Source organism: Acanthopagrus latus, chromosome 1 (genome assembly GCF_904848185.1).
Source record: "Acanthopagrus latus isolate v.2019 chromosome 1, fAcaLat1.1, whole genome shotgun sequence".
NCBI classification, from domain to species: domain Eukaryota; kingdom Metazoa; phylum Chordata; class Actinopteri; order Spariformes; family Sparidae; genus Acanthopagrus; species Acanthopagrus latus.
Window position 1 is genome coordinate 32,494,976 of NC_051039.1, and position 27,255 is coordinate 32,522,230.

At 40.3% G+C, this 27,255-nt stretch overlaps 1 protein-coding gene and 2 long non-coding RNA genes across 7 annotated transcripts; 1 reads left to right on the forward strand and 2 right to left on the reverse strand.

Moving 5' to 3' along the window:
* The first annotated feature begins 18 nt into the window (after nt 1-18).
* Nucleotides 19-4,763, forward strand: LOC119016696. The gene is made up of 2 exons (XR_005074235.1): nt 19-344; nt 2,624-4,763. It is a non-coding gene; the product is annotated as an uncharacterized LOC119016696 (long non-coding RNA).
* LOC119016694 lies at nt 3,909-5,519 on the reverse strand. The gene is made up of 2 exons (XR_005074234.1): nt 5,015-5,519; nt 3,909-4,763 (listed from the first exon to the last, which is right to left on the reverse strand). It is a non-coding gene; the product is annotated as an uncharacterized LOC119016694 (long non-coding RNA).
* Nucleotides 5,520-8,301: 2,782 nt separating this feature from the next.
* patl1 (PAT1 homolog 1, processing body mRNA decay factor) lies at nt 8,302-27,047 on the reverse strand. 5 transcript variants are annotated; one of them, XM_037092696.1, is made up of 20 exons: nt 26,900-27,047; nt 24,133-24,238; nt 21,836-22,027; nt 21,307-21,570; nt 20,921-21,009; nt 20,470-20,550; nt 19,205-19,405; nt 15,651-15,752; nt 15,165-15,251; nt 14,822-15,042; nt 13,808-13,952; nt 12,981-13,098; nt 12,783-12,880; nt 12,247-12,306; nt 10,590-10,735; nt 10,276-10,435; nt 9,947-10,072; nt 9,219-9,310; nt 8,919-9,068; nt 8,302-8,648 (listed from the first exon to the last, which is right to left on the reverse strand). In XM_037092696.1, exons 1-20 carry the CDS (start codon nt 26,912-26,914, stop codon nt 8,627-8,629), a joined length of 2,475 nt encoding a protein of 824 aa, XP_036948591.1. In that variant the 5' UTR covers nt 26,915-27,047; the 3' UTR covers nt 8,302-8,626. The 5 variants fall into 5 exon arrangements, with proteins under 5 accessions (XP_036948591.1, XP_036948574.1, XP_036948559.1 ...); XM_037092679.1 differs by having other exon boundaries at nt 21,307-21,579; XM_037092664.1 differs by having other exon boundaries at nt 21,307-21,579; nt 26,798-26,931.
* Between the last annotated feature and the right edge of the window lie 208 nt (nt 27,048-27,255).

The following is a 27,255-nucleotide window of genomic DNA, read 5'->3' on the forward strand; positions in this document are numbered from 1 at the left end:
CTCCTTTGTAACAGAAAGAATGTCTTACAAGTCCCAGTCTACATAGCCTCAATTTAAAAAGTTAGTATTTTTTCCAAATTCCAATTTCTAATGACATTTACTGTTATCACCCTATGTTTCACGTAAAACACAAACTACGCACTATTTTGATCACCCCTTAAATAACTTTTTAACACAAAGACATACACTGGTTTCACTTCATCCCTGCCTACAGAAATCCTGCTTCGGCCCAAAATTGCTGTTTTCTCTATGGATGTCACCATCACCATCAGCTGCTCTGTCATCTTCACTGGCCCCAACCAGAGCCACACCCAACCAGCTGTCAATCACACTGCCTACTTCAGGTATAGTGGTCTGGATAAGGTCTGCTAAGGGAACTACAGCTGCATTTATCACAGCTTTGTTTTATATCATAACTGCACTTCTGAGAGCCAGAGCCTCTCACTCACTCTCAGTGGTAGGAAAATGGAATATTTCTGCATATATGATTTTTTTTAAAAAACACAGCAACACAACAATGGATAACTGTTAGATGAGACTTCGTACTGTGTAAACATATCTGGGCTTTTCCTGCTAATCCCTGGCTACATTTTGAAGAGGTGATGTGGGATGATACAGTGCTGAGTTCTGAGGCAAATACTGACATTTACATTAACATTTACATTTAGGGCATTTGGCAGACACTTTTGAATAAAGCAACTTACAATAAGTACATGTGTCACAAGACAAACACTGATGCTTTGGGGTGGCGATGAGTTGGAAATGAGATTCAAGAATCAACTTTTCTTACAAACAGAACCTTTTAATTTGGAGAAGAGCCTTTTGGATTTTATCATCCTACCTCCTGGAATAACCTTTCAGATTGCATTGGAGTTGCTTTAACATTAAGATTAACAGGCTGAAGGCTGGCTGAAACCACTACTTTTCCACCTTTTCCTGCAAATCTGAAATAACTGTCCTGTGTCAGGTCATCAAAGTGCTGCTGGCAAGAACTGAGGACATTAAGGTGGAATGTTAAAACCTTGAATAGTTCTCACAGTTTGCACTTACACTCTACATTGAAGTGAAGTGTTAGACTTACATGGGTTAATTGCAGATCAAAATGGTGGCAAAGAGGAGATTATTAGCAGTAAAGAGAATGGCTACAGCTGTATTCTTCATAGCTGTTTAAATGCAGACAAACAGTACCTGCTTAATTTATTAATAATAAATAATAGTACATAAAACATCTTTAACTTTTGGGGGGGGTGTGACTCCCAATGCCCAGCCTGAGATGATTCACACATAAACGGAGACCTACAAAGTTGAACAGAATCTCAGATAACAATAGCTAGCTAGCTATGGGCTGTAGGTGCTTGCCGCCTTTGACAACTTGACAGGATATCTAATCGACTGTAACATGTTCAATTGATGCACAATTACATTTTACATATAATTAATAATGTTCAGTCCTACAGTTTCAAACAAAGATCCAGCAGGGAGAGTGAGCGTCAGGGCTACAGGTCGATGAGGAAACACAAAAAGCCTCATGTCCTCAGAGTAGGGAGAAGAAAAAAAAAGTTTAACGTTAATCAAGTCAGGTAGTTTCTTGGGGTTTTATGTGGCTAGAGTTGGTACTGTGAATTCAGAAATTATAAATGTTAAAGGGATACTTGTTAAGACAACTAGCGGTTGCTCGACAAATAACGTGAACTTAGACTTAGCTTTCATGGAAACCCCAGAAACTCTTTGTGACTGCTGTTGTTCTTTAGAGCATAAGGTTAGACATGGTACATTGGTCAGTGGTAGGTAAGTACTGATTTTGTACCCTGAATCTGTGTTAATATATAACCTGTTCATATCATTCACTGTTCACTGTTTTATGTTGTTACAATAAATTATTATTATCATAATTAAGTGAAAAACAATAATGAATAGAGTAGAGAGACAGGCTTCAAAGGTGCGTCAATTATAGTGCCTAAAACAGAGCAGAACTAGATTTTAATTCTCTCTGCAGTTGATTCCATGACAGCTATTTTCATACCTACTTGTTGGCTGATTAGCCTGCTCTCATCTTTCTCATTTTCATTGTTGTTGTAGTGACTTCATTTGGAAATTAAAGTTACTTTGATGTGTAGATTGCCTTTGAGAATTGCTCACCGGTGGACATGGCAGAGGCAGTGTGTTCCTGTATGGCTGGAACAGCTCTATGCAACCACAACGTTGCTTTGCTTTTCCACTCAGCACATTACTCCACTCTCAAGCTGGCTGCCCTGCCCCCTGTCCTTAGCTGCACAGACACAGAGCAGTGTTGGCACAAGCCAAGAACCATGATCCAAATACAAGATAATGCTATTTCCATTGCTGGTATCAATTCATCAATGAAATTTTAATTCATTTAATGGTTCTTTTGTGTACTTAACAGGATGTGAAACCAGGCAGAGTGGGTGATATGGTGTTCCTCTCCACAAAGCCCAAAGCCAGACAATACACTGTAGCTGATGGTGTAATATCTATTGTCCTATGTAATAGTATAGACTTGCGTGATATATAACTGTTCAGTGTTTTCTCTGTGTAAAATTGTTGTAAAATTATATTGAAATTTAAAATCTTTCATTTGTTCTTCCAAATATTAATTTCAAAGGAGTAACCGTTGCAAGGCAGTGCGGGGGGACCTGCCAGATCCAGATGTCCTGAAAGTGGCGGAGGTCTAAAAGGACTTCATGGCAGACATTGCTCCACCCATCACAACCATGGCAATAAGTGGGGATGTGCTGCTTGTGGACTCCTCTTTTGGAGTGGTACAAGAAGGGAGTCCCATCTCGTACCAGCATGCATTGCCAGTGAGTGAGGTTGTAATGTGCCATCCAGATGTCCCCCCTCCACCACTTTCGCCATTAGATGGCTACAGGCTGGATCCATCCTCCTGCCAGTTTCTGTGTAGCCATCAGCAACTGCATATGCGATCAATTGCAACATCATTTGATATGGCGTAGAAAATAGAGGCGGCCACTACAAAGCAGAGCGACAGTGTGGAGTGGCACAGGGTCCGAAGCCTAAGGATCACTTCTTGCCGATACAGGGAAATATGTCACGTGAGAGGCCAGAGCTCAGCAGAAAACCTGGCTGTAAGAATGAAGAAGGGAGAGTTTCAGATGGCACTGATGAAGAGGGGATTGGCACTGGAACCAGTTGCCATTCAGGAGTACTGCAGGATGAAAAACATTAACTGCTGGCCATGTGGGTTCGTGATCCACCCGGATGCCCCCTGGTTGGAGTCTTCTCCTGATGGCATCATATTTGACGCAACTGAGAGACTTGTTGAAGTTAAATGTCCCAATACCAAAAGCTATGTTGACTGTAGCTAACTAAAAATGCAGAGCGGCACATTAAAGTTAAAAATGAGCCATAGCTACTATTGGCAGGTGCAGGGTCAGCTGTTGGCCACTGGGATGGAGTGGTGCGATTTTTGTCGTCTTTGCAGATGATGACATTCTTGTGCAGTGTATTTACAGGGATGCTGAGGTGGCTGCAATTATTAGGGAGAAGGGAGATTTTTTTTTTCTTTTTTAAAATTTTTACTCTCAGTCAGTTCAGTTTCTTAAATAGTTCTTAAATCAGTTCTTATGTTATGTTGTTGTTCTTGTTGTATTGTTCATTTTTAAAAAATCTATACAAAACATGTGAGTGTATTTCTCCTCTAGATCTCTATGAGTGTAGAAGTTTTATTGTTCATTTTCACAAATCTATACAAAATGTAGATGTACATGTGACGCAACTGAGAGAAGAGCATAAACTGTGTGCCAGCTGTCTTACTTTAGTGCTCTGTCAGGCTACCATAGATGTAAATGATGATTCCTTTTGGCTTGTTGTTAATAATTTTTCAGCACACCACTGGAAATTATGCAAATAGATTATATTGTAAATACATAATATATTATATACTTATTAAATTGTATATTTTCATGTTATTTCTTTTTCTCAATAACAAAATTATGGTATTGTGTAAATGGTGATAGGATGATTCTGAAAAAGGAAAAATATTCAATTCATCGAGCCCGTGCTTTGTGTACCAGTGGTTCGATCTGGTAGTTGACCAGGAAGCAGGCCACACTGAACAACTGCTTAACACATCCATACACAGAAATCTGTATGTAAGTTCTGTATAGATTTGTAAAAAATAAAAAATAATAACTCTACATTTGGAGGTGTTTGCATCAGTACAAGTATTGTATAGATTTGTAAAAAATAAACAATTATATCTCTACCTGATCGCTTGAAAATCTCATTGTCGCACATTGACCCAGCATACAATGAGGAGACAAAGGTGATGGGACTGTGGGGTGCAATGCTAATCATGGCTTTGAAGGTGGTGTGAGACTTGTACTTTGAAAAGACTCTGCTCTGAAGAAGGAGAGAGGAAGGTGTCTTGACAAAAAAGCTGTCCAGTCAGGTACCACTTGTGTGTCAGGAAATGAGATGATTTCTGGTGGTAGGTTGGCTTTCACAACTTCTGGTGGTATCCACAGGTGGATGGAACCCAGCAGATGATACAGGAAGTGTGTCCATGTCGTAATTATTCTGCTGACTGTGGTGCAATGAATGAGAAGTCCCTCATAGGTAGGCCCACAGAGTGTTACATCAAAAACAGCGACAACTGTGACGTTCGGACCCAGGCTGTGCGACTAGATGCAGCATTGGTGGAGGTGATTCGTACCATCTTCGTTTTCACAACAGGCTCCACCAGTTGCCAAAAGGCCAGAAATTGCACATATGATGCAAATCTGAAATGAAATGATAACTGCGTTAGACATTCAGTATTGTAACAATAGCAGTAGTGATTTTAGTTAGAATATACCATGCTGACACGCAGTCACATAGGCTATGTTATTGTGTCATTATGGTAGGTTACATTCTTGAAGTGAGCACACACACCAGGACGAAACATCGCTTACATCACTCACTCACTCACTCACTCACTCACACACACATACACACACACACAGAGAAAGAAAGCACACGATCATACACCAACCTCGTGTAAAGAGTTTTGGCACCATCACCTGGCTGAAGTGCTGTCGTGATGGGATGTGGTATCTTGGCTCCAGCATGTTCATCAACAGCCAAAAGCCCTCATTTTCAACGACGGAAAATGGCCTCAAATCTTTTCCCATAATTTAACCAATTGCCCTTGTAATTTCTTGCGCTATTGCGTTGTTATGGGGGAGAGGAGATGTAAAGCCTCTCATCAGGGTGGTTTGCCCCTTCGGCAATTTTTGCTCAGGAGGTGGCATAACGTTATTTTGCTTCTCACTGTGGTGGCGGCTAATATGCTGCTGCATGTGGCTTGTGTTGCTGGTATATGTTAGCAGTCTCTTGCAATATTTATATGCTGTTTTGGTTTTGTCTGTCCATTTCTCACCGGTTGTATTTGTGTATATGGGGAATCCAAAATGCCGCCACAGGTGATTTAAAACCGCATGGCGCATCCTCTATTTAAAAGTTGTTGCCTAGCGTCGCCATGTCTTCCCTCGTTCTGTGCCCCCTACCTACATAGTGACATAAGTCACGTGACTTGACGTCTGACGTTGAACAAATGAATCACCATCCAGTGAATTTTTTTTTTAAGATAACGTAACCTATGTCTAAAAAAAAAAAATGCATCCTACTTCTTTTGCATTCGTGATTCATTTTTTGTCAACCGATGCGAATCGTCATGCATTACTTCCTATTTTCAACTGTGTCACAATGCATCGTTACATCCCTAACAGATAGTACTGTCTGTCGTTGTCTGTGCAGATGGGAACTGTGTAGAAATCACTGCTTCAATCCCAGAAGGGCAATATGTATGACCTGCATTTTATGTACTATTTCACATTTAAGTTTTGAAATAATGAAGGTTGTAAATGATATATGTGATGTAAATTTGCCTTTCTGAATAAAAAGATAATTATAAAAAAAAAAGAAATCACTGCTTCAGATTATGAAATTGAATGTATAGATTATGAAATTGAATATACTGAACTGAAATCGATTAGAACTATTCCAAGCTAAACTTGATTAATTCCCTCCAGATTATTCAAACTTGTGCATTGCCCGTAGGAAGCATGAATTCCTATAGAAAAGTGAGAGGTTAAGTAGCTTTTTCGTGGATGGCCGAATGAGTTTTGAAGGTGGGACATCAGAGATATTATTGGCTGTCTTTGACTACTTTTGATTATACCATTATATTTCATTTTGACACACTATACTAGCACTATGGACCTAAAATCACAAAATATCATAAAATCAGAGTAGGAAAAAGTTAGATTTTTTACTGTGAAAACCACAAATACATTTAATGAACCAACTGCAGTAGTTATACTGCAAATATACACTGTTGTTTGCTAAACTGTGCATACGTCTTTGAAATTTACAAACTATTTACATTTAAATGCAGGCAATGCCTCGGGCTCAGGGCTCCTCAGCTCATTCCTGCCTGTTCCACATTCAGCAGTCTAGTCCTTGTTTTGCCTCATAACACAAAAAAACGACTGCACTACACACTAAACACTATATAACACACTAACTATACACTCCAAACACGCTATATGTCACAAATCTTTCAACTCTCAAAACTCGCCATCTCTGTCACTGTCTGTATCACCACCAGTGTCCCTCACACAACTTCTCCTGTTCCTCAGCAACCAAACTTGCTGCTTGCAGACACTTTCATGACAAAAGCCCATTTTTACCGTTTCTTCCTGCACCAGACACAAAGCAAACGTGACGGCAATGTCGGCAAAAAAGCGTGGCAGATATTATTTACCCCAAGTCGCTGCAGGCCGCTGCAGGTATAAACCTACTTGTTTCTTAAGGTATGTCGTGGAAGTGAGCTCTGCAGTGATTGGCTCTGGTGCACACGTGGCTATGGTGTCTATGGTTGCCAATGCTAGAGGAATACTTAAGCATTTATGAAAGTATTTACTAATGGTATCATTGTAGTCCATAAATAACATGATGTTACAAAATATTCTGCAGGTAGCCAGAGGCTACTGTAGTATATTGTAATTATCTCTATTTGGAAACTTTATCCGTTTACACCATTCCTTCCTCAGTACTCTATTGTTTATTTTGTTTTATTTTATTTTAGTATCTCTTATTTTTCCAGTCATGTATATAATGTTTTATTGCATTGTGTTTTTTACTATGTTAGTGGTTAGTAGACAATAGGCTTAGACTGAGTTTCCATGGAGATTAGGCAATACTGACTCAAGTGACTCGCACAACCTAATTCAGTTTAGTGAGAGACTCATAATGAGTCGAATCCTTGAAAGGAACCATATTTACCAGCTCTACTCCAGGGCTACTGAAAGTTTCCTGACTGTGACTGCCCATTACATTACATTAGTGACAGCAAATAACTATTTGTTCTTAGCATTTGTTTAAGATAACTTTCTTTGCCAAATAAATGAAAAGCATGTTGGAACTAGCAATATCACGTCTCTTGCAGTGCCAGAATCTACCTACTTTTAACCTTAGACTGTCACAATGATGTCAAATGTCAGACTGCCTCATTCTTTCAGTTTTAACCTGACTATACAAGACATAATTGATTTTCCTAATGGTCAGCGTATACTGAACCAAAAACCGTGGATTTTGTGAACTGTTCCACCTCTACTGTGTTATTAATCAAGAGTGATTAATTACATTTACTATAGTAGTGCATCTCCTACAACTGATAATGTTCTGTATGTAAACTTTTGACCACAAATGTACATGTTTATTTTTATTTCATTATCTATATTATTCTATGAACTAATGTCATCATTTTCTGTTAATTTGCTTCCTCTTATGTTTAAAAGGTTCTTTAATTAAATAATTGGGTTTTGGAAACACAAAAAATGTCATTCCACTATAGCTTATTAAATTGAGTGCCAACCTGGCACTAACTGAATCCTAGTACCTTATGAGAGCTCCATTGATTGCTGCTTTCCTGATACTAAAGTCACAGATGAACCCTAGACAGAGTTATGTTGGCCAGTTGTGTTTTCCATGACATTTGTTTTACAGAGAAACCAACTTCACACATCACACAAAATTTGATAATTTACCTCAAGTGATGGTATTTCTCATCTCTGCTGCAGGCTAGATTTTGAGGATACATTAGATGCTACTTCACTTCCACTTGACTGTGAGCTGTCAAGTTGCACTGTAGGTAATGCAAGAACATAACTGTAAATGGTTATCTTGAGTCTGAAAATGTTAGAGTACATATTTTTTGGTTCTAGCAGCGAGACTGGAGAAATTGAAAGAGAAAGGCAAGGACGTCATGAGGCCACATTTTTATATAATAGAAATACTTTTTAATTTGAAGGTTCATCACAGGCATAATTGTAAACAAGATATTTAAAAATGCAGATTTCATTGTTCATCATTCAGACCAACACGCACGCACACACACACACACACCCACCCACACACCAAACTAAACACGAAGAAAAACAAAAGTAACTAGATTCTGCTGGATTAAAATCATCCACCATGGATTCACTTCAAGAGCGCACACACATGCGTGCACACACACACACACATGCATACACACACTCACAAAAAGAAAGGTCTGCATCAAGTGTGAAGAGGGTTGTGTTGATGTCTGTTTTAACTTCTACCTGGACAGTGCAGAGATCCTGAAAAATGGCAAACGACAGACAATTAGTTTATCCGCCCATACTTGTGCTCTTACTAAACAACAAAAAACAATTCAAGCAGCTCCTGATCTCCTGTTGAGTATCTTTATTCTAGCCATTTACTCTGACTGGGTCTATGATTGACCTAAACATATAACAAATATGAAACATGGCTGTGAAAGCTGATTTCAGCACAGCAGTTTGTTTTTTTCATGTTGTGTTGTCCAAAGCAGGGTACCAACACCACATCAGTGTGCTGATGTTACTCACTGTAGCTTATCCTGCAACAGCTCCAGCCTCTGCCGATCGACGTAGCGTGACAGGAGGGAGAGAAGGTTCGGAGGGGTGAAGAGGGGAGGAGAGAGGGATGAAGAGGGAATGCTGAGCAACTCCCTTGTCACTGAAAACACCAACTCAGTCCTGGACAGGGAGTGATTGTCAGTGTAGGTTAATAAAATAACACAAGTGGAAACAAACAAAAACATATCTACAGAAATGACAAGAGCACAAGTGAAGGTGAGAAGGCAGAGAGAGAAAGTGGTTGACACCACTGACATACAAACAGCTCACCATCGATTGTCGTCCATGAGCTGGCAGTTGGGGTCGGTGCTTTGCATCCTCTCTCCTTCACTCAGGATGAGATACAGCAGAGTCACACCAAACTAGACAGAAATGGAGAGAGATGTGTGTGTTTGGTGCTTTATTCCACAAAGTTCTACATTTTTATTCTAGGCAACAACTCCCTGTCTGTGGCTCTCAGCTCACATCCCATTGGTTCCTCCTGAATATAGAAATCTTTAAAAATTGGTCACAAATGTAAAGTTTCATTATTAAAAAGACTCAGTAACTTATTTACAGAAGTTAAAATAGTGTGTCTGCTATGTTTAGTTGAATAGTTAAAATGTTTTGGGGGTTTTTTAAGAGAAAGATATAAGATATATCTTAGGAGGATTCATTGTTGCTTTTGGTCTTTTAATGGAATTTGTCAACACAGAGAATATAGAAGATCATCAAAGGTCCTACAAGAGATACTGCTGTCAATCCACTGTTGTATTCAGTATTCAGACTGGAATGCAGTATTGATTGGACATTAGAGCACACACTGCTTGCTGTACTACAGAGTTGCTGTTTAAACAAGCAATAAGGTGATCTGATCACCAGACAGCATGTTGCAGCAAGAACATTACATCAGTCTGACCAAAGGATCATCTCTCTCATCTTTGCTCTAAAGTTAGTGAGTGACTTTGTGTGTGTGGGTGTGTGTGTGTGTGTGTGTGTGTGTGTGTGTGTGTGTGTACCTTGTTGTGCAGTACTGTTGCCAGTTGGCCCTCATTGCCCTGAAGCTCCTGGAGCAAATCTGTGAGGGTGGAGCTTGAGAGCGACTGGATCACTGCAGAAACTGGCTCCACTAACCAGCACAGCACCTGAGCAACAATCATTCTAAGGTAATGCATCTTAGTTTCAAGTGATTATACACCAACGAAAAAAAAAAAATATGTATATTGTTAAAAAAGAATCATGCATATTATAGATCCTCCTGCACACTGGACCTTTCAAGGACCTGAGCAGATTTCACCAGCACAGGCTGGATTTTTGTGTCACATTGATTGAACCCTAAAATGGTTACCTGGTCCTGCTTGTCCTTCTTGGCCAGAGCGGGAAGGTTGCGGGCAATCGCCATGACAACGGCGGCAGCCTGGGGTGATGGTAGGAGGGGGAGGAGCCTGGAAATTAGCCGTTTGCCCTTCCTCACCGACATGATCATCACACATTGCTCATCACTTACTCTTAAGAAAAGGAAGAGAAAAATAATTGGTGTGTGTGTGGATGGACATGTCTTGTTTTAAGCTGTTCTGGGATGGAGACAAATCAGTATTGCCAGGTGCAGGACTTGTATTTCACATATTCATATTCAGCCATTCTTTCAAGCCCTTCCCGTACCTGTCGTCCCACTCCTTCTCCCGCAGAGAGTTGCAGAGCTGCACGGTGTTGGTTTTATGCTGCTCCAGCAGAGCCTCCCTGTCCTCCTCTGGTGCATGGACAAAGCGTTTCTCAAAGTCCTGAACCTCCAGCAGCAAACTGTACATCTGGAGGACAGGGATGAAAAGAGGGACAAAGACATTCAAGTACCCTACAGTCTGATTGGACAGTGAGACTATGTGCCTCCTCTTCCAGTGGATCACCATAGGACCCTAATTCAAATTGAAAAAAAAAAAAAACGCTAAGAAAGTCAGTTTTTCAAAAGACTGTTTGAACATAACACTGAAAAAACATAAATAGAAAAAATACATGCCACACAGTAAGTGACACCGTTTTGTTTCACCAACAGGGCCTATAAAAAGTGTTCACCCCTCAAATGTTTTCTCTTGTGTTGCTTGGAATATAAAAAACAAAAAATGCACAAAAAATGTATTTAATGCCAAAATGAAAACAGATTTCTACAGAGTAATGTCAATTCATTAAAAATATATAATGTAAAAATAAGTGATTTCATGTCAAGTATTCACCCCATTCAAGTCAGTATTTAGTAGATGCAACTTTGGCTGCAATCACAGCACTGTGTATCTGGACACTGCAATATTGCTCCATTCTTCTTTACAAAACTGCTCAAGCTCTGTCAGGTTGCAGTTGGAATCAGGCATCAGCAACCCTTTTCAAGTAGCTCTTGCTGAATGCTTCAGGTCATTGTCTTGCTGGAAAATAAATCTTCTCCCAAGTCATAGTTCTCTTGCAGACTGAATCAGGTTGTCCGGTTGCCAAAAATCTCCATTTTGGTCTCATCAGACCAAAGACCCTTCTTCCTGTTGGCCTTGGACTCTCCTACATGCCTTTGTGTGAAGCTTTGACTGGTGAAGAACCTGGGCAACAGTTGTTGTATGCAGAGTCTCTCCCAGATCAGCCGCTTAAGTGTTTAACTCCTTCAGAGTAGTCATAGGTGTCTTAGTGACCTCCCTCAATAGTTTAAGCAGATTTACACATGTGCCATATTCCTTCCATTTCTTAATGATGGATTTAACTGAACTCTTGGGAATTGTCAGTGACGTGGAATGTTTTTGTATCCATTCCCTGGCTTGTACTTTCCAATATCCTTTTCTCGAGCTTGGGGTGTTCTTTTGTCTTCATGGTGTGCTTTTCATCAGCTGAAACTACTGGCACCAATTGGCTGGACCTCTATTGAATTAGGTCAGTCACTTTGAAGGGGGTGAATATTTATGAAATCACTGATTCACCATTATATATTTTTAATTAATTAACATTAGCTTGCAAAAATCTTTTTTCTACAGGGTTTTTTTGTACATTTTTGTTTTGCATATTTTTATATTGACCATGACTTCATCTATAAGAGCAATGAACCCTAAACCTTCAAGGGGTTAAATACTTTTTATACGCACTGAAAAATCCACTTTGCTATCTTTACGATGAACTGTGACTTGACTCTTGACTTCAAAAATGTCTTCTAAATTGACAAGCACAATTCAAATGGGATCAAAAAAATGATTTGTCTCTAGCTATCGACAGACAGACATTATTTTTTCTGAAATAGGGTCCAAGGGGGAAGGAGCTTTGCCTCTCTATACTGGAGTCATCCTCTTCCTACCTTCTCAACAGTGTAGAGGATCTGTCGCCGTTTATTCCAAACCTGCTTCTCCCTTTTCTCCTGGAGGTAGACAGACAGACAGGCAAAATGACGACAAATCAGACCAGAAAAAATACTGGATGGAAAAATACCATAGCAGGTCTTATTTTCAAGAATCATGCAGAAAAAAACAAAAACATACTGACCACATGAGTTTACCAATCACAGAGACACTGAAAGGCTTTTCTGTCCATGTGATCAGGAATCAGTGGCATGTGGTGCAACTTTCAAACTCTTTAGTGTTTTTACTGTCTTTTTTTGTCTCAGCACTGTTGAAACTCAGCACCTCTTGCAGCTACTTCATATTAAGTGTCAGATTGTGATGACGATAGTTTGTGGCTGTGAATGTGAAGCAGCTTCAATAGTGTTGCAAACACCTCCTGCTTCATTTCTCTGTTGTTAGCCAATTAAGCATTTTACTTTGTCTTACAGGACACAATTACACAGAATGTTGTGTATCCATCAAATATGTTTAACTATGAAACATGCCAACAGACCTCATCATCTGTGCGACTTGTCACCACAGCATCAATCATCTTGCGGGGGTTGTTGACGCTAGACACCGTCAGCTTACCCAAAGAGCCTGCAAACTGAACTGTTGACAAACGCATGTCAATATTCAGTAGAGATCTCCAGTACTGTATGTGATCACATACTCTGCATATAATATTCTGAGGCAATTCATTGTCATTTACCTGGTCTGTAGGAGTGTTCAACCTTGGCGACTTGTGGAGTGATGAGTTTGGTGGTATGTTCCTTCTTGCTGCTGTCTCGCTCTCTTTCCTGACGTTTTTCCATCTTTTCATAGTAGTTCTATACGCACAAACACATGCACACACGCACGCACACACACACACACACACACACACACACACACACACACACACACACACACACAGACTCATACAGGTCAGAGAAACAGGAGTCTATGTGTCTACGTTTTAAAATTATTTTGGTCCACATTAGCACTTATCTGAGCTAAAACAACAGTTGAGAGAAGCTGAACACAGCAACTGTACTTGAATTCTTGATTGTCACAATTGATGTCCATTGACATCTCGCAAAAAACTCTTTGATTAACTGAATCTTTTCATACATGGCCTCAAAAGTGACCATCCGGTCAAGCAAAACCTCTGACAGTGACAATGATACTCCTACATACAGGCTATTAGCAAAAATAAGTAAAAATAAATGATAAAGCTTGGTGTGACACTGCAGAATGAACACATTTTAAGTAACTGTAACTTAAATGTATGGGTCACACAAGCTTTGGCCTCGAGGAAAAAGCACTGTGCATTTCTTATACTTTGACATATTGAAGAATATACAACAATTAAAAAAATAACCATTCATGAAAATAATAGTTAATTTCAGTTCTATTTACATTTAACTCACTAGGGTCAAATATACCACAATCTAAACTGATTATGGTCAACAAAGAACATAAACATCCATCAAAGCATGCCAACCATGAGAAGGCAGATATTTTGGCACAGCTAACAGGCAACATAAAAAAACAAACCTGATAGTAGTAGTCATCCAGGTACGGGTCTGTACTTTGCAGCTGCATCATCTGGATTTTTGTTACCCATTCCTTCTCTTTCTGGGTCATCAGGTTACTGTAGGGGTCTCTACTGCGCCGGTCCCCTCCAGTCCGGCCACGGTCCCTACAGGGAGATACAGAGACAAATATGACATGCTCTTCTCAGCAGCCATTAGAATGGAGAGACAGTCTTGCAACTGAAAGGCATAACAGGGATCAAAACCAACTGTGTCCTTTTACCCTGGGGATGATGGAAAATGTGTTTGGGATGAAAGGGATTTTCCCTGAGAAGCCTCTGAGTTATCTCTTGCTCCACAGTGATGTGTCAGTGCTTGTTACAATCACTGGCTGGTTACTTTAATGATAAATTGATAACAACAAATCTGCGGCAAGTTGACTCCTGCATTATAGCCACCTACTGGGCTGGAGTGTAGCATTAGACTGGCATAAATAAACAAAACTAAATTCTATTATTCTATTCTATTAATCTATTATTTCTGTTACTCGTAAGTAGTCTATTAGGAGACTGCATACTGTCTATGATCTCCATCCTGGCAGATTCCACACTGTAACATTGTATTTTCCATCATTAAGTATTGATATTAACATGACATATTGACATGTTAGACAGTTTCCAGGTCATTTTACTGTGCGTTTAGCCAGGATGCTTGGCTATTCAACAAAGTGTGTGATTTAACAAGGTTCCAGTAAATAAATGTACTGAAGTACTTCAGTTTAATACAGAGGTAACGATACTTTGAATGCCAGTACTGATTTTGGGGTGGTTTACAGTCACTCTGGTGTGGTCAAATTGGTTTTCGAGACTTGGAGCACCACAACGGTTGACTTTTATGCACCTGTTCAAAGACGTGTAGAGAAAAACGTCTACATGTTGTTAGGGGTCCCAGGCCACAGTACAGTGTGACATCACAGCTCCATTATAACTCATACCATATGTACTGTTTGCACACAAACATATACACACTTCCTCACCCTCCTCGGTTCTGCATGCGTTGGGTGAGCAAGCGACGGTGCTGTGGGTGGAGGTGGGTGGTGTTGTGCCGGATGGGTGGCGTGTGATTGGGGGGACCATGAGGGGGTGGTGGGCCCATTCGGTGGGTGTGTGGAGGTGGAGGCCCCCCAAAGAACGGCCTGAAACCACCACCACCTGGCAACAGAGGAGGTACTGGACCACCACGGGGAAAACCAGCCACCTAGAGACAGTCAGGGCAGAGCGAGAGAGAACTGTAATAATACTACAACTGTAATATGTATCTAAGAAAGAGGTAACTATCTAAAAAGACTGTGTGTGTGTGTGTGTGAGAGAGAGATTAACCTGAGTGTTGAGCAGCTGGGCCCGCTGAATCTGAGACAAGACTGGACCAACTCTGGGAGGGAATTGCCCACGACACAGCGGGGAGTTCTACAAAAGAATATTTACTGATCAATTTAAAAAGGAGGAAAGGAAAAAACTTAAACCCATCTCTACTCATTTAAAGGAGATGTTCTACTTTTGGAAATCAACACCACTAGCACAACCAGCACATTAATATCAGCCCTAAAAAATTGTTGACAGTATCGATGTTCAAATCACAGAAACTCATTTGTTGATATGTGCTGGTGAATAAAATTAAACCCCTGGGTGGGGCATCCCATGTACAGAGGCTTAGTCCTCGCTGCAGTTTCCTATGACGTCTTCAGCTGTACTATTAAAGCATTATGAAAGCCCCCCGCCCCAAAAAAAAAATGTATTAAAAATTAATGTTAAGACCTGACCAGACCATTCAAACCAAGGGGAGGATGGAGGAGAGGAGAAACTCACAGCTATATTGAGGAGGGTGTTTGGTGACAGACGCTCAGGGAAAGGAGGAGGGTATCTGTGCTGGACTGGGGCTCTCACATGAACCGCCATGGGATGGTGGATCTGCACACACACACACACACACACACACACACACACACACACACACACGCACACGCACACGCACACGCACACACACACACAGAATTCATCTATGAGAGAAGACCAAGTTAACTACAAACACTAATGAGAATTCTCGACACACTCTGGCTGAGCTGAAATCCTTAAAAAGATACTATAATCAGGGTTTCTGCAGGGTTGAACAAGTCATTTAAGATTTTACACTTTTACACAAAGTACAAAAAAGTAAGTAAAAATGCTGTCCTAGAATTACTTTATTTTAATTTTTTACATTTTCATTAGTTTTTATTTTACTTTTTCAGTTTGTTTTTCATTTCAGTTTAGTTTTAATTAGTTTACCAAATCATCGAGTAGTTTCAGATTTTAGTTTTAGTTTTTTTCCGGGAATTTATGTTAATTTAGTTAACTAAATTAAGTTAAATTTAGCATGTGTGAGAAGTTCCACTCAGTTTATTCAACAGTGGAAGGTGAGAGGCTGCAGGAAAGGAAAGTACAGGAGGTGCTGTCATATACCTCCCCTCACATCAAATAAACTTTTTCAAACCAAATGTGCCCAAGTTGAGGGTCCTCCTACAGAGCACAGGGGTAGACAATAAGGGAAATTTCCCTCATTCTCTTATTATTCCATTATTTTGAAGATCACTGGCCCCACCATTCTAACCACTGGCCCAGGACAATGTCAGGTATCGATCCCCATAAAAATGAAGAAGAATATATCCCAGCCAATTCCTGCGGTCTAGCCATCAAGGCTGGAACTTTCTACGATACCAATACTAGTAAATTTCCATGATTGTTGATACTTATTCGATACCATGATTTAAGGGACAAAAAAACAAATTCATAGGCTACTTTATTTAATAAATAAATAAACAAACAACTGTTTCACATCAAACTTGTATTTAAGCTCCACTGTGCTTTAACAATGAAGTAAAAACAGAGTTAAAATGGTTAATATGCCTCAACACAAATGAAAAGTCATGTCGTCATTACTTTTATCTTCCAGTAGTTTAATGATAGAACTGTTGTTCTCATTCATTCACTTTTAGGCTGCTTCCACAGACTGATGCAAAGCTAATCACTGTTTCATTTTTCAGCTCTATTTTGTGTTTACACACATTTGTTTTTTCTCTGCTCCAAACAGTGGATGTATTATGGTCTAAACGCACACCACGGCTGTGGAGCGCACCGAGCAGCTGGAGAGGCTCGAGGATCGGCCACGTTCACATAAACGGACCGCGAGCTCGACTGTAGCCGCACCAAGACCCAGCGCGTGCTCTGGCCCGCTTGTAACATCCGCATCGGTCCCAACAGGACTCGACACGACGCGCGCTGAGGGCAAAGTTTCACGGTACCGAAAAAAAGGTTCTTATCAACTCGTGTGACAACCTTCAATCAGCAGCAGTGAGCGAGCGGCACGCTGCAGCTGCTTGCAGGTGGTGTGCTGACGTCCCAGGGCACAGCGCTCGCTGTGCACACAAAGTAGATGTCTCTGTCTTTGATCCGGTCGGGATCTCGTAACACTATTAGCGGTAATTAGCTACTGAGACGATTTCACAGAAATCATTTCAAACCTATGGAAGTGAATCTGAAAAACGAAAAATCTGTTTTCTTTTTAGTCATTTGACAAAATGAGCAGGCTTGAAGAAGAAAATGAAAATGCAATTTGGATGATTTATTACTTATTTCATTTGTGAGTCACATAATGCAGCGATGGCCTTAAAATGAAAAAGCATTTCTGCTAATGCATTTTAATTTTCAAATTTGTCATTTCAAATTGAATTTTGGTACCTATTTGCTGGGGCATCTTTTGAACATTAAATCTCAAATGCAATTTTATTTATCATTTTAAATATGTTAGAAAATGAGCAGACTTGAAGAAGAAAATGAAAATGCAATTTGGATGATTTATTACTCATAGTCATAAAATGCAGCTATATTCTGAAAATGAAAAAGCATTTCTGTTAATCCATTTTAATTTGAATTATGGAACAGATTCGCTTCCACACAAACCACAGGGAATTAATGTGAAATTAGATTTATTACATTTTTTACTTATCTTTTTTCCAAGGCATTATTTTTCACTGGCCCCACCAGGCCAGTGCTTGGAGCATTCTGGTGGCCCTGACAGTTTTAAAAGTAAATCCGGGCCACCGGTCCATTTATATTATCAACCCCTGGAGCATACACTGCGCTTCAAATTCATTATGAGGTACAGCTTTTAACCAATTGAATTCTGTTTGTTCAAGCCAACACAAATTGACACTCTCCCATAGCTGCAGCAGATTCCACTTTCAAAGTCTTTTCCGAAACTGCCAAAATGTACAGCGATAAATTCGGACCGGGCTGTTGGCAAAACACCACTCCTGGATACTTCAGACAGAAGTAAAGACATGGAGCTAACTGTGAATCTCTCTAACACATTTTCCAAAAACAAAAAAGGCGATGATGGAAGCGGTAGATGAAAGTACAAATTTAAGAACTAACTAAATGTAATTCAAGACCTATATGCAAAAGGGTTTAAAATTGAGATTTTAGAATTTTTAAGGCTTTTCAAGACGCCGCGGAAACCCTGTATATAACATTTAAAAAGAACATTACTGCTGTAAACATCATCTGTTCACTCTGACTTACTGTGGTAGCATCAGAAGAAATACAATGGTAGATGAAATAGCGTATTGACCTGAATATAGGACAAGGTTTTTTTCGATGAACATAATGTGGAAAAGTGGGGTCGTCTTATAACTGGGGTCTAACCAATGACACATGCCTATAGTTGTCTGGGGTCGCTACACAACAGCAATGGCAGAGGGCCCCAGCTTACTGTAGAGACGTCACTGACACTGTGGCTGGGGTTATCTGTCAATCACAGCAGAGAAGAAGTGACAGGAGATGAAAAATGGAGAGGCGCAGAGATTGTACAGAGCAAAGTGGATCAAAAGTGGGGCAAGTTAACAGACATCTGAGGTGGAGCTATGATGTTAATTTTAAGATAATGGTGGTCAATGCAGCAGAGGCATCAAACAACTGTCAGCCAGCCAAGAAATATGGAGTTACGAGTGTAACATCCAAAGATAGCAGGTCCAAAAAGACCGTATGAAAACGCTAACAGTAAGAAAAAAGCTTATCGTTGTCCTCAAAGAGGCCGCTTCCAAGAGACTGACAGGAGGGTATGTGAGTTTGTTATTGGGAAACGAAACAAAGGCATGACCATTACTGTTCATTATTAGAATTTCTTTAAACAAAGTCAATTTTGGTTATCACAGTCTTTTTCTGAAGATTAGTCTTGAAAAGAGGGGTCGTCCTATTTTCGGGTCAATACGGTATATGTACAAAACTTTTGGCTTCCTTAACAGAAACAGTGAAAATGGGGGAAGAACGGAGGAAAGAATCAATGAATAAACTGTGTGGAATGAGAAGAACAGTTTGTTAATCACCTGATGATTCAGTGCGTGGCTCATTGGCTGTTTGGGCGGGGTCCCAATAGGCACTGCTCGCACCGGAGGGGAGCCAATCACAGGGGAAGAAGAGCGTGGAGGCGGGACCCTCTCTGACAAATCCTGTCCTTCATCACTCCTTCCCTGAGGAGGCCGTTTAGGAAGGCCCACCTCTTTGATTATAGACATGAGTGGACTATCCTGAAGAGCAAGAAGATAGTAAATTGAAAAATAAACATGTCCAAAATCAGCAAGTTGGTTAAGCCTTTTCAAAACGTACAGTTTAAAAACTGGAGAGATCTTTACAGTTGGTAAGCTTTTTAATGGACACTGTATTTCATACAGTGCATGAGAAAAATAGCGGTAATATTTGAAATAGTGTTTTTTTTTTTTTTTTTACATTTGAGCGATAAACTAGTAACATTATTGAACGGCAGAGGCTGTACTGAAAAATGGTCAGTATTGTAAGCCCTTTTAAAAAAAATTTCTATTGCACACTGCTTTTTGTACATTCTGAACCTACAGGTTTGTCACATCACACAACTTTATGTCTTGTAATCAGGAGTCTACGTGGTTTTCACACTACAAGACTGATCAGCGACAGGGTGTCAAACACTACAATATCACACACACACACGACGAGAATGTCACAGTCCAAGCAGTCCAGTTTGTTTGTGCTCTGATTTGCAGTGAAAAAATAACGAGGTAAAAGAAAACAAGGTGTGTAAGAGTGTCTCCGGCAGGGGCAGCAAGGATGATTTTTTTTCAAAGAAAATGTGAAATGGCCTCTCATTACTATGGATCAGTGAGAAGGACATGGTTACATTAACTGAAAAGCTTGTGCAGTGTTTTCCCTAGAATGGAGTTGTCGCAGTGGAGGTTTGACGAGGGCCTGATATTTATACTACAAGATATCCAGCATTGGCTGGTGATGCATCAGCCCATCAGAGTGATTTGCCCTGGATTTGGGGCCTTTTGCAATAGATCCTAGGGATAAAATCCTGAAGCATGGACCTAGTTGATTAGTTTCTGCAGACCTATCATAATTTAATTTGAAAATAGTAAATGTGAAAATCTCCATTAGCCCAATTTCATAAGTGGGTCACTTGTGAACTTGTGCTCTGTACCCTGTGCATTTTTCTGAGCTATTTGGGGGGAATGGCTTTTCAAGTAAGCATGAACATACTGTGCATGCAAGCTGAGGATACACTGTGACATGAGGCTTAGAAGTGTTTTGAAGAAGCACAAGAGCATGTATCCCTCACCTCCATGTGTGTAACCAGTCCAGGGGTGACACTGACCGGGCCAAAACCCATACTGTTCTCCCAGATACTGTGAGAATTCACCTAAGAGACATAATAAAATAAAACAAAAATATTTGACACAAATTGAACCTTAAAAAAATGTACTGCAGTGAACTAGTTACTCGGGCAGCCAGTTATACCAAATATATTTGACAGAATAACTCAAATACCCCTATTTATTTTAATCTGCTCACTGCCATTAAAACAATGACTGATTCCAGACTAGGTAAGTACAGTGTTCTCCAGTACAACTCTAGAAACTGCTTTGTGTAGATTAGTTCATTGTTAAAATTTAAATTCTCTTTTACTATTACTAAAAACAAATTTAGACATCATAAAAAAACTAATGCGGCAGAAAAACTGATTAACAAAGCAAAGCACATACACAGAGTGAGGCAGTTAAAAAACTAACCTGGCCCATAGGAGCAGTCCCTCTACGCAGCAAGTGTTGCTGCTGTTGGTAGCTGAGCATAGATGAGGAAGGAGGCCCTGGAGGAAGGCCTGGAGGAGTGCAGCAGAGCACGACTTCAGCAAAACAGGACCAATACATACAATCCTTCTAGAGACAAGACCTACTAAATTTAAAATGTCATAACTTCACACTTTTATCCTTTTAGACATTTGTGTCAAATTTGGTCAAAAATACCAATGAAATCTTCTAGATTCATTGCATCTATGTCTCAACATTTGTACTAGATGTAATGAATCAAATTCCCTCAAGATGTTGTGAGATATTGTGTTCGTAACTACAGGACGAATATCAAGAAAATAAAGTGCAGCTGCAATCACTATTCTCACCAGAGGTGGAGGGCCCAGGGGGCAGCTGGTGCTGAGGGTGATGGGGATGCTGATGTGGTTGAGTGGGATGTGGGACTGAGGAGGACTTGGGCAGGACTCTGGGTCGGTCCAGCCCCTGTAGGGCAGACAGGCAGGATCCTGAAGAGCTGGGGGATGGAACGGGTCTCTCTGCCGCCCCGACCCCAGCAATGGCTGGGTCAGCCTCCAGGATGAGTCTAGCCAGGGACTCAGCCAAGTCACCTTCTCCTCCTCGATCTTCCACATCTGTAACAACTGTTTTATTTTGGATTGTTCAACAGATGTATTGATGCTCTACATATTCTACAACAAATCAAAAATGAATCTGTGACCGGCAGTGCCGTCCAATTATCCAGTCAATACGGCTGGGTGCAAATACCAATTTAAAGTCTGAAAATTAAGTATTAAGACAATCGAAAAACCTGATATGAAATGACCAAAAAAGAAAACGCTGATCTTGCAGAGAATGGAAGTCAGTCAGTCAGTCAGTCAGTCAGACTTCATTACTGACCTGGAGGTGGCGGTCCAGCGGAAGAAAGGGTGAATTTAAGTGGAGGGAGGGAAGACGGAAGGGGGGGATGGATGGAGGATGAGTCTTCAGCTCCTCCTAAATCAGATTCTCCTCCCAACCCCAGCCCCGCTCCAAGCCCGTCTTTCTCATCGAGCTCAGCAAGGCGTTTGTGCTCTTCCTGCCAGTCATCATCTGGAAGAAAAGCGAAAAGTGGTTTTGTTCTCTGGCAATGATTCATTTGTGCTGTAATCTACCAAAAAATTCTACAGGCAGATGAGCTTTTTTTTGGAGTAAAACTCTTCAAAATTGTCTCAAAAGTTGATTCCCTTGACCACAGTGGCAGTGTAGTTTGTTTATAAAGGTGAAAACCTAAAAATGTGATACAATCATCAAAACCATGAAAGTGACCTTCCGCTGGAGGTTCGACCCATTTAAGCATGCTGTTTCATTTTGACTCACATCAACATGATCAAAACAGATAACTTAAAAAGAGACAGACCACCAATTACATAACAGTAGTATGTCTTACAGATTATTCAACAGAGATGTTCCTGACATAAAAATACTTAAATTCATTAATTCACCATGTTTTATTAGTGAATACATTCTGTTGAATTCATTGCCCATCAACGGGGTCAACCCTGTCTCCACACTAAGATAAGCATTTCTGTCTCTACCTGCGATGTTAGGAGCTCTCCGAGAAGATTCTAAGAATGCATATAAGGTCTCAGGTGCGAATTAGTGGAGAATCCACTAAGGTCACATTCCAAAATACAAATTCTTCAAAAAGTCAACAAGAATGTGAAATTGCTACCACAATCTGATTGTACAGAACTGTAAACATACATCTCCGTTTTACAAGATATTGAGATACAATCAATATATCAGAATGAATCCATCTACATTAAAAAAATAGCTACATTAATATATCTACATGGAAAAACAGATACAGTATATGTTTATGGCAATATTTGCCAGCGATATGGCAAAAAATGTAATCACGATTTATGCCCATATTGATTCATAGATATTTATCATGATATATCTGATAATGCTACCAGTTTTAAGACTATAATGACAGAAGTCTGAAAATCAAAACAAGGGGGTTTATTATTTGAACTTTAGAATAGTTTATTAACCAAAAAAATTCAATGTAAACATTACAACAATCAAATATGTTATCTGGCCAAGCACTGCCTTGTAACCAATTAAAAAAAAACTAAAATCTGTGAAGTACCCTTGGCAGGGCAACAAACATCTCAAATGTTTATACAACCTACAAATGTTTGTTGGCTCCAATTTGACACATTTTTAATACAATACCGGCTGTGGCTAAGGGGTACAACCATTGCCTTGTTATTGTCTTGCTGGTTCAATTCCCCTGGTCTGCATGTCCAAGTGTCCTTGGGCAAGATACTGAACCCCAAACTGCTTCTGATGTGCCAGTCAGCAGCTTGCATGGCAGCCACAGCCATCAGTGTGTGACTGTATGTATGAATTACTGAGAGTCACTTTGACAAACCCCATCTGATAAATAGCCTAAAATGTAAATGAAAACACCATTCAGTAAGATTCAGAGCACTATGAGGCAATCGACTACAGTTCTTATTATTTGATTCATGCAGTTGTTCATTTTCATATATAAATCAAAATAAGAAATTTCTACAAAAGTGTCAGTACTCTGGGTTCTTTTCTCAGTAAATCAAATACAACTCTGAATACATTTACTTATATAGCCCAAAATCACAATCACATTGCCTCAATAGGCTTTAAAATATGTACAGTGCACTACATCCTCTGTCTATGGACCCCCGATTTGAATGAGGAAACGACGATGGACGAAACTTCAAGAAGAGTCACAGAGGACAGATCCCTCTCCCAGGACGGACAGACATGCAATAGATGTTGCATGGACAGAACAGAACAACAAATCATAGTTTACAAAGTTACATTGACAGAATATCAGAATCTGATATCCTTCATGAAAGACCGGGGTCCCCTGTACCGGGGAGAACCAGGGAACCTGATGACAAATGTCATTCTGAAACCACATTGTGGATTGCAATCAAGGTTGCATTGTCACAAATGTCCACATGAGCATGCCACTAATTTCCACATGAGCACAGTCTTCTACTCACTGGCAGTTACCAATCATAAATGTGATAACTTTTTCCAGTACCCACAGACAAAACAGAACATTTTGACATCATGAATATAAACTGTCTCACACAGTCAGGCCCAGGAGCCTGATTAGTAGTTAATAAACACACTGGAATCATATTTTAGGCATGACTCACCGATGGCCCCAGCTCCAAAGGTATCATCATTGAACTGATCAATGTCATCTTCCTCTTCTATCAGTCCCTCGTCTTCCTCCTCCAACGTACAGTCTTCATCCAGGGACTGTAAAGAAATGTAGGACAGATGATGGGACAAGAGCAGAGTGAGAGGAAGGTGGAAACAAGGCAGGACATGGAGACATCAAGGAGTGGAAAAAAGAAATGGATGGATAACAGATAACAGAGAGTACATCAGTGTTAATGGGGACAGGAAAAGAGGAGAGATGAAAAACTTGAATTCTTTACAAGGTTAAGATTGTTGAACAACATTCAAAGCGGACATGATTCCAAGTGTGCACGCTCTATGTTTGCGTCCAATCAAGCCTAGTATTGATTACTACAGAAAACAGTTATATTCACTGATGAGTTCTCTTCCCTGTCTGAACCAACTGGAGTATTTCCAGTAGGTTAGAATGCACCGGTGGATATTGTTTAGATTTCATATCAGAAAATATCGTAAAAAAATTATTCTGCATATTTTCAATAGTGGCTTTGTGTCTTCAATGTATATTCTGGGGATGCTGTGTGGCAAATCAAGGCTGAATTCTCACGTGAACTGGCAAATCCAACTGTAGCTTGGGCATCAGGTCTGCTTATTATGTGTTCACATGATGTGAATGTGACAGCCAACCCAAGATGAAGAAAAAGAACTTGCTCCTAAAAACGGAAACAACTTGGTTTGGATTTAGTAAATCCCGCACAGTGTAGTTATTTTACGGCATTTATCGACTGAAATTCCAAACCAAGCACTGTGTCCTGGAATATAGGGTTACGGTGCTATAAAATTACATATAACATGATAGATCATTTTTTGGCATATTGCCTACCCCTGCTTTCACTGATGCACTGATTTTGAATCCATCTGGTAGTACACAGTTGTTGACAGCTAATAATAACAGCCTGTTTGGAGGTGTTCTCCAGCTCCAAGCTGCCCCATCACTCACAGTTGATGAATACTACAGGACAACAGCTACATGAAACAACTTCACAGATATGAGAAAATATCCATAATCATCTTTCAATCTGTAAAAAGTAGTCAATATCACCTTTGACATCAGGTCTCACAGGATATTTGCTCATCATCATTACTATGTTCTTTGTTGGATACAAGCTAGATGACCAACTGAGACTTTATAAATGCTGCCTCTCTCTGCTGATCATTCAGCTAGGAATCAAGGCAAAGCAAAGCAAAATCATTCCATTTCTATACACAGTTTTCTTAGCTAGTCAGCATTGTTTTAAGCATATCAGAGTGAACAAAGTGAAGTTATGATATGTGGTGTGTGAAGAAGAGGAGGCTTTTAAACCTGGTACAGGGGTGTATGTAGGTGAAACAGGAGATAGCTTCCTCTGCAGCATGAGCCAGTTGGAGATTCAAGTCAGAGCAACAGTAGGTAACAGCAGCGGCTTCAGTGGTGAGCTGATACGCGACTGCTGCATTAGGACAACACTGAGGGGACACGCTGCCTCAAATCCATAAACAATGATGTCATGTCCATCAGGATGTTTCACTGTAGGCATCATTGTGTCGCCCAAACATATATCAAAACTGTTTAATATAATCAGGGTGGCCCTAATGACTCCGTGAGCCACTCAGGAGGCTTGATCTGTAAACCTCTGACATTGTCAGATCATCTGTGCCCGACAGCATGTTTTGATTGGTTTAGTAACCCTCGACTGAATCAGCAGATTACAAGAAAAGTCATGTAAGGGTCTGTTTAGAGAGACGGTGATGGGCCACACCATCACCACATATTAAATTCATTTTGTATATTAGCTATTGGCCACTTTTCTTCGTATTAATCAGCTTGCATCTGTAATTCTTACAATATAAAACGACAACTTAAAAGTAAATTAGCATGAGTTCTCAGTGCAACAGTACAATATTAAAGTGTATGAGCATAATGGCTACACTTGCTAAATCAACCATCAATATGCTAATACCACACAGAACAGCGTAAGAAATGTGACTGTGATTTAAATTCATACACTACGGGTGACATTGTGTCTGTGAGAATAGTTATTTGAAAAACAATGAGGTATATCATGTTTAATTTGGCTCGCCTTGAGTGACAGAATGTCAAATACTTGAACAGGCTAGCCAATCAAGCTAACACATGAGTTAATTGGCCAGGTCAGTAGTGACCGAGCATGGCTTTTCTCAGGGAACAACATCGCAGCGCAGCAGTTTTACTCCAGACACAAGTTAATTGACAGCAAACGTTTGGATTAATTGCTAAAAGCCCTACTCAAAATTACTAAGCTCAAATAACACGAATGATCAAAACTCAGGACGTCTTCAGAACGAACCTCTGACACAGATACCTGGGGAACCCGTTAGCCACAATGCTAATGCTGACGTTACATCATGCAGGACCCACGGCGATGGAAAACTACTAACCTAAAACTAACCAAAATGATACAGTCTGGACACAGCTTATACCTATCACACACTGGCCTTACATAACGGAGATTCATTAATGAAACAACGAGCTCCTCCTTGTCACCAGCGGAGGGAAGCGCTCACATCTCCACAGGCTCATGTCACCAGGCAAGCGGGCTGCTTCACAGGCCGCCAACCGCATTGAATATGGCAGTCGCATAAACAATAGACAACATTCACCATTTCAACAGCACGCAGTCCGGAATGACTAGGAGCTCTCTTTAAAACATCTGAACGCATCTTCGGGAACGGGCGCACGGGTTTGGGGGATAAAATACTCACCTGAAATCGAAACATTTATCTTTAGTCTTTCGGGAAAAGAGGTGCATCGGGAGCGAGGCGGCGCGCAAATGACGCAGCAGGGACGTCCACTTGAAAGTGCGTGACGGAACGACGTGAACGAGCACGCATGTGGACACAGACGTGACACAGGCTGGCGCGGCGCTGTACTACTTCTCGGTGGTTTCATTTTGACTGGTAATAAGGAAGAGCTGAGAAATAACAGCCAGTGCGTTTACATGCACAGCTTAGTCAGATTACAGCTATAGTTCGACTATGCTTCTCAATCAGATAACTGCAATTGTCCGAGTATACATGCCGGTGAGAAAATCGAATTACTGGCCGAAGCATGTACGCTA

What these genes read in the sequence shown, in the direction of transcription:
- patl1 (XM_037092664.1), bottom strand. Translation starts at nt 26,914, where the DNA reads ATGTTTCGATTTCAGGTGAGTATTTTATCCCCCAAACCCGTGCGCCCG. An exon ending in GCCACGCACTGAATCATCAG is followed by an intron (nt 15,753 to 19,204) that starts GTGATTAACAAA and finishes GTGTGTGTGCAG; the next exon opens with ATCCACCATCCCATGGCGGT. An exon ending in TCCTCTACACTGTTGAGAAG is followed by an intron (nt 10,736 to 12,246) that starts GTAGGAAGAGGA and finishes CCTGTCCTCCAG; the next exon opens with ATGTACAGTTTGCTGCTGGA.